Below are 12,374 nucleotides of genomic sequence, written 5' to 3'. Positions count from 1 at the left end.
GTTCTTGTTTAGAGGAAACAGCCTTATCAACCAACAGTTAGGCCACTTTAAACATTAAACATTAGTCCAAATGTTACATTTCATGACATATTGTGATACAGTAGCACTATAAATGGCTGAGTTCCATTGCAACTTGCTCCATTTCTTGAACCCTGAACGGTGATGAAGATGATAGATTTCCTAGATGGACCTGACCTGGGTCTGCGCATGTTACTGGATACTGTCCGGTGATGAGACTCATGGAGGGACGAGCCAAACGACGAACGCAATGGAAAAGCTAAAGCAACTCTTTGGCGTCAGAAAAAATATGGCCTCTCTCCTCTTTATGTTGCTTGAGCAACCTCGACATTTACTTTCCAGTTGGTCTTAAGATTGTCAAACTATTTACTTATATACAAACAAAGGTTAAAAGCCTGGTAGACAGAGAGATACACCACATTTGAGCTTTACTGCAAATATGGAGATAACAAACGAGATGATAATGAATGTGGAAGTTTCTGACACCAAACGCAACTGTCTCACGCACCTCAATAAATAAATAGCAATAAAGAAACCACACGGACAACTTTCTCATTCAGACAACTGTCAGCAAAAGTATGTTTCAAATGTATGCCGTGAAAGGATTAAACATCCATATTTCTACAACCCCAATTCCAAAAAAGTTGAGATGTTGTGTAAAACGTAAATAAAAACACAATGTAATGGTTTGCATAAACTTTTTTGACTTGTATTCAATTGAAAACAGTCCATGGACAAGATAATGTATGTTCAAACTGTACAAGAAAAGAGTGATGTATCAGAGTGGTAAACATGCCCCTGTCTGAATAACACAAACCTGTTGCAGGCATCAAATTTAGAATGAGTGTACATTAAAAAAATAATCAAGTTAATGAGTTTGAACATTAAACATCTTGTCTTTGTACTGTATTCAATTGAATACTGGCCGAAAAGTTTTTGCAAATGATTGCATTCTGTTTTTATTTATGTTTTACACAGTGATCCAACTTTAATGGAACTGTGTTTGTTTTATCCTGCATACATGAATACACATAAATAGGATTTGTACTCATGCGTATGTGATCTCCATACTGATGTGTACTGCAGAATTTGGAAACCCAGCAAGTCTGGCACAACTATTAGCGCCTCTAACACTGATCTCATCAGACTAAGCCAAACTGTGGACTTTGAGGGTGAGGGAGGCAGTTCACATCACATCAGATAGGTCAATAAATAAGAATCCCCAGGTAAACAATAAACGTGAGTGGTTCATACACACTTGCTTTAAAGATTTCAGAGTCAACGTATATGATGTGGCCATGTCAGCGAGTACCAAATGATATATGCCTTTTGTATCCTTGCCCTCCTTTTAGATTCCAGCCCTTTTCATAAGGAGAAATTAAGTCGAGTTATTAGACAAAAGCCACAAAACGTATTTTTCAACAAATCAAATATCATCCACTTTCACAACAATAGAAAAATAAGAGATTTTCCAATAATACAGACAGAGCAAAAAACCCAACGAATAACAAATAGAGGAATGGCAAGAAAAATAGAAATTAACACACACACGCACACACTGTTGGTAACGATATGAAAGTCTGTCAGATACAGAGGAGAGTCTAGAGTGAAATATCCAGTGTACATCAGAAGAAGTTGCTTATATCCCTGTGGCTCTCTGCATAGAGGAGGCGTCACTGCCGCAGCACTTCCTGCGGCTCTCCGACGTTGCCTCCTTCGACCTTCACACCCCGCTCCTGTCATGTTGATGAGTTTTCCCTTTCTTTAGCACTTGTCACCCGGAAGTGGATACAGCATTGCACATTTATTAGATTTATGTATATATAATGATGTATTTAGATTCTTTTTCCTTCTTTTTACATTTTAAGAATTTTTTGTAGTCTGTTTCTTCATTAGGTTTTTGTCTTTTTTCAGCTGTGTTCGTCGGTTTGAATACTGGAGACAACAGTAAAGGACGTTTTGGCAAATGAGAATGAAGAATCTCCAGGTGCGTGGGCCAATCGGCTACCTCGGAGGAGAGGCTGAACAGAGATAAACGAAGAGACGAGAACATAAAAAAAAAAAAAAAAGACACCATTTATTTGCTCCCTCTGAGGTTTGTCCTTCTCCGCTGTCTACCCCTCAGTTCCACCCTAAGACTGAGGTAAGAACAGTATTCAACATTGTGCTAGGGAAGAAAATCCCAAGTGTCCCAGTGAAGAAGGCTTGGAGGGACGGATGAGCGGACAGACGGATGGGTGGGGGTCACGGTGAGTCCAAATGAGCCGATGGAAGGTGACAGTTCAGTACAGTCCGTGGAGCTCTGCTCCTCCCCCCCGCCACTGATCAGAACTGGTACCATTTCTTGTCTTTGCACTTCAGCATCATCTGGAAAGAGAAGATATGTTGGAGTGAGAACGACCGTTCAAAATCTGAGGAATTAATTTCCAACTGGTAACACAATCCATGATTCTCATGATTAATTCAGGGCTTAATGGTCCCTCATCAGCTGCTAATCCTTTTACTAAAGTTCTCAAGCCCATTTTATGTCGTGAAATGACAATTCTTGCTTTAAACCAGCAATATGTAGCAATTGCACATCCAAAAATGAGTATCACAGCCCAAATAGCCAGTTGGAGCCATAGACTGTGTATTAAATAGGTGAAATCCTATTTAATATACAGTCAGGGTTTGAAGCAAGTTGTTTCCTGCTGCTCCCTCCTCCTCTGACTCGAGGAAGCTTGTGCAGGCTGCAGGAACACTTCAGGAGTGCAAGATGACTGCAAAATTGTAATTAGACAATAACAGCTGTCTGTCTGTAAAACAACTGCTCTGAAAATACACACTGAAGTTTGAAATAAGTGTCTGTCTTACTGCCTGCCAGACTTCATTAACATATTGCCCAGTTTAATCATTGTGAACTATTATCTATGTGTACTATTTTTACAAGATTATTAATTATTCATACAACTCATAAATGCTGTAATGCTGTTGTCAGAGAAGCGAGTATTTCAACTTAGCATGTTTCCTTAATCTCTGATGACCTATCATGGCTATTTTATGATAAATTACATTACATTACATAGATTTCTCCTTTAATTCTGGTTCACTCTGTCAAATTATAAACACTGCATTAAACAGCAGGCCTTGCATATTTTAAAATCTGTCTATATCATCTCTGGAAAGAAAATCTTGCGTGTCAAGTGTGACAGTCTGTCTGACATTTGAGTAAGATCCCTCACCACGGTACTGTGAACTTTCCACAGGCATATACTGCCCTCTAGTGGGTAAACAGTGTAAGTGAGTCACATCTCTAAAACTTCATATACAGTATTTGCTAATATATATAAATATAAATGCACCATGTGTGTTGCACGATGTTCTCATACAGTGTGTTTATGGAGAATTGACATTTCTCACAAGATGTATGTTAATAACTCTGCTCTCCAGCTCAACAACTAGGACAATGATAATGCATATTATTACCAACATCTCCAGCTTTTAGAGGCCGGGTCTTCAACAGTGGACCCTCATAGTCATTGCAAGAGTATTATTGTTTGATAAAAGTGCCCTTGATTTTATTTAGACATTTTTTCTGTTACCTCATGGGCGTGTTTGGAAAAGGAATCTGCACTGGCCATCATGGCAGCCGTCCTCTCCTCCAGCTCGCCCAGTTTCTGGCCTCTTTCATCCAGCGCTATCCGGGCCCGCGCCAGATCTCCGACCACACCAGAGGCCGCCCCCTTCATGCCCTCGATGCCCCCCGGGCCTGGGATGTGCTGGGCCAGACTTCTGGATGCCTTTCCAGCTGCTACCTCACCAACTGCGTTAAGAGATGAAAGGAAAACAAACAGGGAGAGAGTCGGGTTGCGTCGGCAGAGGACTGAACCAATGTATTTCCGGTCATGCGTAGGTTTGGCTTACATAGCTCCTCTCTGTCCAGTGACTGCGCTCCGCCCCCAAAGAGACCTTTGAAGAACCCTCTGTTGGGTGCCTCTGGTGTCTCCACTGGTGTAAAGAGTTCACCCAGCATCTCCTGAAACATCAACACACACATCACCCTGCTACCTACAACATTTATACAGTGTTTTGCTAACCAGCACACACCCACACACACAGTGTACTACAAATACAGTCTAGTATACAGCAGAGTACAGGGTTTCAGGTAAGACATACAAAACAATACAGTGCATGCACAGATTGCATTAATGTTCTCAAGTATATTTCCACCAACTATTTTACATGTTTAATATGTAATGTTTTATATGCAGTACAATATGCAGTTCATATATGTAATTTGCTAAACTTAAAGGTCGACTTTCCCCCAGTTTTGAGAAGCAAGAGGAGTTCCAGCACGGAAGCTAAGCAATGTAGTGGTGTGGACAGGGTCCTCTCTGCTTCTTCTAAATGGGGGCATGCCAGCCTACATCTACTGTAGCTAATATACTGACAATCGATAAATACTTCATCCAACCCCACTTCAGATAATCTGAACTATCCCTTTAATTCAAGATTTAAACCCCAAACCCTGAATCATGACTTATTGAACCAGCATGCATACTGTGCTGTTTATAGAACTGACCTGCAGGTTTTCACAGATGTCCTGGCTGTAAGTGATCCTCTGAATCTCAGTGGGGGAGCAGAGGTACATGGCCTGACCCAGGTTGGTGAAGCAGAACGTCCTGGCTATCCGCATGTCTGTCAAAGGCAGGTAGTTTACATCCATGAGCGGTCTCAGTCCCGGCACGCTACACAGGGGACACAGAGATGATATAAGTGACTTGAGAAGATATTAAAAGATTAATTCCAATAAATGCAAGAGAGAGCATATGTTTAATGTTTTATCACTATCAATGACGTTAAGCATATTTTTCCTGAAACACTGAGGACACAATGTTCAAGCGCTCTGATCATCTGAGGTGAACACACTCGCACAGAAACGCACACAGACAGGCAGACAGCTGGACACCCTTGCTTTGTCAGACGCCCATATGGATGGCTGTTCTGTCTCTGTCCCTCCTCTGGGGAAGTAGGGAAGATTAATGAGGATGAGCGACAGACTAATATGCCCCTCCTCACTTATATTCTTCCACACACGGCAGGATGATAGTTCCTAACCTTGGTTTAAATTTGGGATGTTTAGACATGGTGCATTGTTGGAGGTTTAGATAATTGTTGGGGTTAAAGGATGAAAGTCAGCGGCAGGTCTGTGCACGTCAGTGGGCGTGTTTGCTGTGGGCATGCATGAGGACAAAAGTTTGTGTCTGACTTTGAGTGACGACTTGAGCAAAAGGAAAAGTTTAATTGAGGACATAATATGATGATCCCATCTGTCTCCGTGGTGACAGCGTTTATTTCTGCCATTTCAAAGACAATCTGTTGCCTCGATCACACTGTTGGAACAATCTGGAACCTCAACAAACAGTCGTTTTACACTTGTACACAAACCCTTTCTTTCTTCTTCTTGTCAAGGGTTCTTTGAACCCATTAAGAACCCTTTTTAGCCAAAGAACCCTTTTTCAAATAAAGAGTTCTGTCAAGGTTTCTTTGTACCACAATATAAAAGGGTTCTCAGTAGAAAACCCTTTGCTTGCACCCTTAGAAGGTGGAATTGTTCTGGATAGAACCCCCAGAGAGGGTTCTGGGTGGAACAATTAAATCACAGAAGGGATCTCTGTAGAACCTCTCATAGAGGTTCTGGGTGAAACCTTTCACAGATGGTTCTGGGTATAACCCTTTATGTTGTGTTATAGGTATAACTCTCTGGATTGGTTCTAGATAAAACACTTGGAACACTTCCTAGAACTAGGGTTCTAGGTAGGACCCTCTAAAAGGGTGGAAGTGGCACCTTTAGAACAGGTTCTACCAGGAACCAAAAAGGGTTCTCCTATGGAGACGAACAGAAGAACCATTAATGGTTGTACCTCGTCCCGTTTATTTCTAAAAGTATAGAATGAAGGGGATAATGAATAGTACTGAGAACACCACTGTAATTCCATCATCACAAAAACTGAAATCTAAATCTGTCTTTTGAGTTTAAAAATTCACCACATGCCCAGTAAAAAAGTTTGACACAATCAGGCAGAGTGAAGGTCAGCTTGGATACACATTGTTTAAAAATGGATTCCAACAGTGACAAGTTTCATTGTGAAAAAACTAATAAACTTCCAAATGAACTTCTCAAACTATTTATGCAGTCTAATCCATGTCTCCACAGTCCATCTGTGCACTCACAATGTCCCAAAAACTTACATTTCTGCCAAAATATGGCTAAATACCCAATTTCCATCTCAATGCCTGGACTTTCTGTCAGAAAGCCCAGAAAACTTTCTGTCCTCAGAAAGTCCTCACCAGGACTGGGCTGTGGTGGTTGAACGGGTTAACTGAGGACTTCAACCCAGGAGACGGGGGTTTGACTCACACATTTGTTATCGACGCGATTATTTTTAGACTAAGTTGAAAATCTTCAGCTTTTTCTTTTATCATTATTGTTTTCAGTTTTCTACCATGGCTTGTTTAGGTGTGGCCAACAAAAGTACTTGGCATCATTTTGTTTTGTTTTTGTGATGTGAATGCTGAGTCATCATTCACAAATATATGTTATCCATGTGTTACAAAGGCTTTCTGACAGAAAGATTTCTGCAAGAAAGGGCCCTGTGGCAGAGAGCCCTAAAGGTTAGCTCTCTTATTGGCTAGCTTACATTATGACACTATGACACTACTTTTCAGGGGCATGAATGCTGAGTCAGCATTCACAACAATATGTCATGATATATAGCAACTGAGCAAAAAGATCATGGTTTGGGGACAAATAGGCTGATATGAACCACATATTACATAGGCTTTCTGACAGAAAGGTTTCTGGAAGAAAGGGCCCTCTGGCAGAAAGCCCTAATAGCTAGCTTTCTCATTGGCTAGCTTACATCGGGACAATTCAGTTTCTCCTTAATTTATTATTTTGTACTTTTTTGTGTGTGAATGCTAATTCAACAACCATGTGTTGTAAATGTTCAAAATTGCAGCACTTTCACTGTTTCACATTTTCAACTCTTAACTACTCATTTATACTTTCAGCTAGAAACTACAATTCAAACATCTTTGAAGTTTAGTTATAATGGAAATCAATTAGAAAAGTAGCATCAGCCTTTCAACAAACATTAAAATATTCCTCATTAGGTTTTCAATAGCCAACATTCATACCCACAATGTCCTCAGAAATTTCTGACTTTTTTACAGTGTTTCATACTAAAAAGACAAGGTTTATGTGGTTGTCATGGCAATAATGACCAAAACATACAGAGAACAACAGAAGGCAGATCGAATCTACTGAAAATCTAATTATAAGAACATGATTTATTTGAGCTGACTTTGATTGATACATTATAATAATAGCCAGCTATTTCCAGCTGACATGTTTCTCACCTGAGGGTCATGATGTGGCCGTTGGCACAGAAACACGCCACGCACGCGCCTTGGCTCATCTGCACCACATCTGCCCGCAGGATGAAGGAGGTCTCTGTGATACTGTGTTTATAGATGCAGGTCTGGGAGGGGAGGGACATGACTTTGGCCTGTTTTTCTGAACACACCACGGCGTACTGGCCCTCGTTGAGGTCCTGGGAGGTGGAAGGGGACACTGAGACGGGCCTGCGCTTACGGACTTTCTCTCTTTCTTCACCATCTGCTGTGACGTTGGGTTCAAACCAAGGCTCATACGCTGGGGGCAGCATTGAACCTGTTGAATCCAGGAATGCCATCCGCAAAATGCTGCCCTTCAGCCGTACCAACATGCCTGATGAATGAAAGGAAAAGTTTTATCACTGAAATCTGAATTAAAATTTTGTGTGGTTATTCTAAAACCATTTGGCTAGGATTTAACTGACAACGATTAACTTTTAAACCCACTTAAGTCATGTAGCACCAAACTTTTAAACTAACAAAAACAAAAAATTTAAGAAAGATTATGTTTAAACTTTAAACTTTAAATTACAATTTTGATCAAGTATCCCTCCTTTCTGATACCCACCTGTAGGTGAAATGATAACTGGTTGCAGTTGCCGCTGCTCCCCAGCAGGTGGCAATGTGAGAGCTAGAGCGAGGACGGTGCCCAGAGAAGTACCCACATACAGGCAGGGTGTCAAAGTGTTGTCCCCCTTCCGGGCGAAGGTCTCACTGAAGTGGAAGGAGCTGATGGCCTCTCGTGCTTCCTTGTCGATGCTGGTGACGCTTGAGGAGCGCGAGCGGCTGAAGGAATTGTCCCGGTGGTCTAATGGGTTGGCACCCCGCGGCGGGCATACAGACAGGAGGACAGTAAGGAGAAAACAGAGGGAGGTAAAGTACCTGCACTGTACTGTACACAGAAAATCAAATGGTGTTTTCCTTTGGTACATGGGCATTAAATGCATTTGGGTTGAAAACTGACAACAAACTCAACACATACCAGTTGAGTAATAACTATATTTGTTTATGACTGAGATAAAGAAAGTGTAGATACAAAAAACTGGGCAAGGAATCTAAGAGTAGGGGCTTGGATTCTTAAAAGCGGATAAATGTATAACATGTCTGGTCTAATTTTATGAGAGATGGATCTAAGACACCCTTTAACTGTCGCTTGTTAAAATAAAATGCAATGCAATTATGCATTTGTATATTTTCACAGACTGAGTAACATTTTCAAAATGTTTCAGTGCCAATCATAACTTTTATAGGTATGAAATAACCAGCTATCAGGCACTTTGGTTGCATGAATATCACACTCTTTAATGAGCATACAGGTAAATGTGTTGGCACTTCCAATGTTCTTTGTGTTTTAGAAGAACGTTGCATTCCCCTGACGAAGGAAAAAAATCTTTCTTTTTAAAGTGACAATATCTGTATTTGAGAAATTTTAAACTGACCAATCAGAGACAGAGAAAGGAAAGACATGAAGAACACAGAAGAGAAAGAGAAAGCTGCAAAAGTTACAGAAAGCTTTACGGTGAGATGGAGTGTGCGTAGTTTAGCTTAGCACCACTGACCTCTACATGAGCCCCCACCAAGGTCAAAAAGTGGGAGTCGGAGCACAGCAGAAAATTTCACATTGAAATTTAATTCCAACACTTTGATTTAACTTAATAAATTTCAGTTCTGGTCAGATCAGTGCTACTTTTGTCTCATGCAAACTTAGGAGAACATCTGCACAGCTTGCCAATTTTGAGGCTAATAACCAGATAAAACTGGACTGGTGGGATGTGGTGGAGTCCAGTTCAAGTGAGAAAGATATGCTGCATTTCCATACAAATTGTTTGGAGACACGAAGTCAAGGCTTACCCAAGTCTGGCTTTAGCTCAGTAGGCAAGCTTAATTTCCGTGACATCTTTGCTGGAAAAAAGAGAACATCCCTCTTTACAAACACACGTCTAAGCTAACACACGATGCCATGCAAAGCTAGATATCTAGCATTGGGCTAGAATTGTGCACAAAGCTGAAATACACGAAAACGACAAAAGGCTGTGGAACAAGTGCCAGGAGGGGATTGTTTCATTGAGTAAAGGAGCCAAAATGCTTTACACTGCGTGAGGACTCAGAGACAACCCTGCATATATCACAGAGGCATGCTGTGAAAGACAAAACAAAGGAGGTGACCCCTGAGTGCACATTGCCCTGAAAGAGAGGACTAGTATAGTGAGACACATCAAAACTGCACAGCCATCCAGGAACCTCATGCCACAGGAGCATGCACCAAGAACAAGAAGGTAACAAGAAACAGAAAGTACTGACAAGAGATGGAAGAAGACAGTGGAAAAGATGGTTTAATGTTATTGAGGTAATTTAATGATAGTTAAATTAGTTTATGTTCTTGTTGTATTAGTAACTGTATTAGACACACTTACCCAGACTTGTCTCAACTACTATAAAATACACTGCAAATACCCACAATCACCTCTGTCTACTTCTTCATCCTGTCCAAATTTATATGATTAATATATAGCTAGCAAACAACTTTATTTTCTTAAAAAAAAAAACAACTTTCTAGCTAGCTAGCGAATAATACAACTTTTTAAATACAGAATTTTCTAAGGTTTTTCGCCAGCTAGCAAACAATGTAATGGTACTGTCTAAAAGACTTTCTAGCTAGCTACCAAACAAGACAATGATTTGTTAACTTTTTAGCTAGTTAGAAAAAAATAAACAATGTTGTTTTTGAAAACATGGATACTTTTAAGCTATCTAGAAGACAATTTTACCGTTTAACCTTTTAGCTAGCTAGCACACAATTTTTTAGCCAAACAGTAAACATTTATTATCTTTTTAGCTAGCTAGCAAACAATTTAATGTGTTATTAACTTTTTATCTAGCTAGCTTGTTTTTGTTTGTTTTGTTTCAGAATACAGAGCAACAGGAAGTTGAACAGGAGATGGAAGAACATGATTTCTAGGCTGGGGCATCTCTGTAGGACCACAAAGTTTCATTTATAATGGTACGTTGTGACACATTTTACCTTTATCAAAAAAATTCCCTTTCCATTCCATTGTGCAGTTTCAACAATAATTTGATTAATTGTTCAGCCCTAATAGTGATGACACTGAATAAGGGTATTAGATATTATTTCTCTGTTATAAGGAGGAAGAAGTTGGAGAAGTTGGGAAACATTCATCATGCGTGCATTGTAATGTTACATTCACCAATGTTAGTTATGAAGTAATGAAGTTATGGTTATGGCTTCTTGGTTTGAAAACTGGCAGAAACTCACTTTAACAAATAAAGAAACATACAGAAATATTATAAAGAAGCCTGTAACATTCTTAATACCTTAATACAAGCTCAAACTGGGTTTAACATTCTTTTTATGCAGACACTATTAGCACCCAGGTGTCAGTAGCCAACAATGCTATTTGCCCCTGTGTCGGAATAGTCAATATGGCTATTTACACCCATATGGCAAAAAACAAACCATGACCTTTTCCGAAACTTTAACCTGACAAAGTATTTTTTTTGCCTAAATTTAATCAAGCACTTTTAGTGCCTAAACCTAGACTCACAAGTCTGTAAACACTTCAGTCAATAGAGACGATGGTGGACAATCTAACTGTCTCCCAGTCTTTTGGGCAGCTCTTAATATTGCGGCGGTAACATTGTGTGCCTACTACTGAGGAGAATGGAGGGAGAGCATCGTGTCCAGTAAGGCATGCAAGTTTGCAAGTTTGTTAGCGGCTGCACTTGTTGTACTCGAACGGTAGGTGATGAGATTTCACCTTCTGAGTTCAAATTTGTGTAGAGAAACAGTCTAACACTGCAGGCTGTTTTCCTCTCACTCATCACCCAGCTCAAAGCGCTCATGGCTTGCTGAGTCGGTGTGAACTACGCCGCTGGATGAGAGCACGGTGCAGAGCAGAGGCTGTCACTCTGCACCGTGCTACATACTATTACATTAGCAAAATAAAATGACAAATATTGCCCTTAAATCGGCGATGGATTCAGCCCATCGTTGGGCCAGCCAAGTGGATGTTTGTACTGAGGTTGAAGAAACAGCCGGAGACATAATGCCTCTGGAAACAGCTGTTGCCAGTGTGAAGCATAAAAAAAACCTTCTTCACATCGAACTTTTATACAAGTTCTTGGGGTAAAAGTCCTGTGTTTGACCCATTGATCCACCACAAGCTCTATCCTCCCTACATGGACCTACCCGCTCTTTATAGCTACACAAGGCGGCCAGGTGTAAATAGCCGAATAACTGCTATGTGACTGTTCTCACCCAGGTGCAAATAGACACTAGACACTTCTTTATTATAATCATTATATTCTTTCCCCATGAATCAGAGTTACATTTTTGTTTTCATTTAAGAGGCACTTAGGTAATTTGAATGTCTGACACTTCACTAATTATCCAGTTTTCAAAGTTTGCTGTTGTCCAGCTCCTGTAATTTATGTACGCAAATTTACAAACTACAGCAAACACATTGCTTTCTCTTACCTTCTATTTACTTCCATTTAAGGGCCCTGCATACCCACACAGGTGATTCCACTCATTCTGGCTAATTAGACCTGTCTGGAGCTACGCCGGGAATTATGTGAGGTCACCAAACTTCACGAACTAATATGAATAATATAGCAGTAATGTCTCTGCCCTCACAGGTGCAACAAAGCTAATTGGAGGACCGGGAAAATGTAATTTTTTAAAAAACGTGTCTTGTTTAACTTAAGGGTTTTAAAAGGGTTCAGACTAATTAAAGAGGTCAGGCTAGTTAAAAAGAATTCTGGAGGGCTGGTCTGGGTCAAAACTCTGAAGTGGCAGTCATTTTGGACACTGACTCATCGTCATTGTCCAGAACCCCCTACCTTTAAAAGACAAAAAAGCACCGATCAGTTGATAAGTAATTATCTATTTCGTCAACACA

At 40.3% G+C, this 12,374-nt stretch overlaps 1 protein-coding gene across 3 annotated transcripts in view; it reads right to left on the bottom strand.

The window, feature by feature from the left end:
- Positions 1 to 952: 952 nt before the first annotated feature.
- Positions 953 to 12,374, bottom strand: part of stxbp5a (syntaxin binding protein 5a (tomosyn)) — a 149,210-nt gene continuing 137,788 nt past the window's right edge. For 2 of the 3 annotated variants that reach the window (XM_084737293.1, XM_084737294.1), the window contains 7 exons: positions 9,308 to 9,357; positions 8,024 to 8,306; positions 7,420 to 7,789; positions 4,580 to 4,745; positions 3,922 to 4,033; positions 3,600 to 3,820; positions 953 to 2,385 (listed from right to left, as the gene is read on the bottom strand). In XM_084737293.1, the coding sequence (XP_084593419.1) occupies positions 2,344 to 2,385; positions 3,600 to 3,820; positions 3,922 to 4,033; positions 4,580 to 4,745; positions 7,420 to 7,789; positions 8,024 to 8,306; positions 9,308 to 9,357 (1,244 nt within the window). In that variant the 3' untranslated portion in view covers positions 953 to 2,343. The remainder of the gene's footprint in view (positions 2,386 to 3,599; positions 3,821 to 3,921; positions 4,034 to 4,579; positions 4,746 to 7,419; positions 7,790 to 8,023; positions 8,307 to 9,307; positions 9,358 to 12,374) is intronic. The other variant, XM_084737295.1, reaches the window with a different exon arrangement.

This window comes from Lutjanus erythropterus, chromosome 15 (assembly GCF_056507025.1).
Source record: "Lutjanus erythropterus isolate fLutEry1 chromosome 15, fLutEry1.hap2, whole genome shotgun sequence".
Taxonomy (NCBI): Eukaryota; Metazoa; Chordata; class Actinopteri; order Lutjaniformes; family Lutjanidae; genus Lutjanus; species Lutjanus erythropterus.
This window is presented reverse-complemented; position numbering and strand designations above follow the sequence as displayed.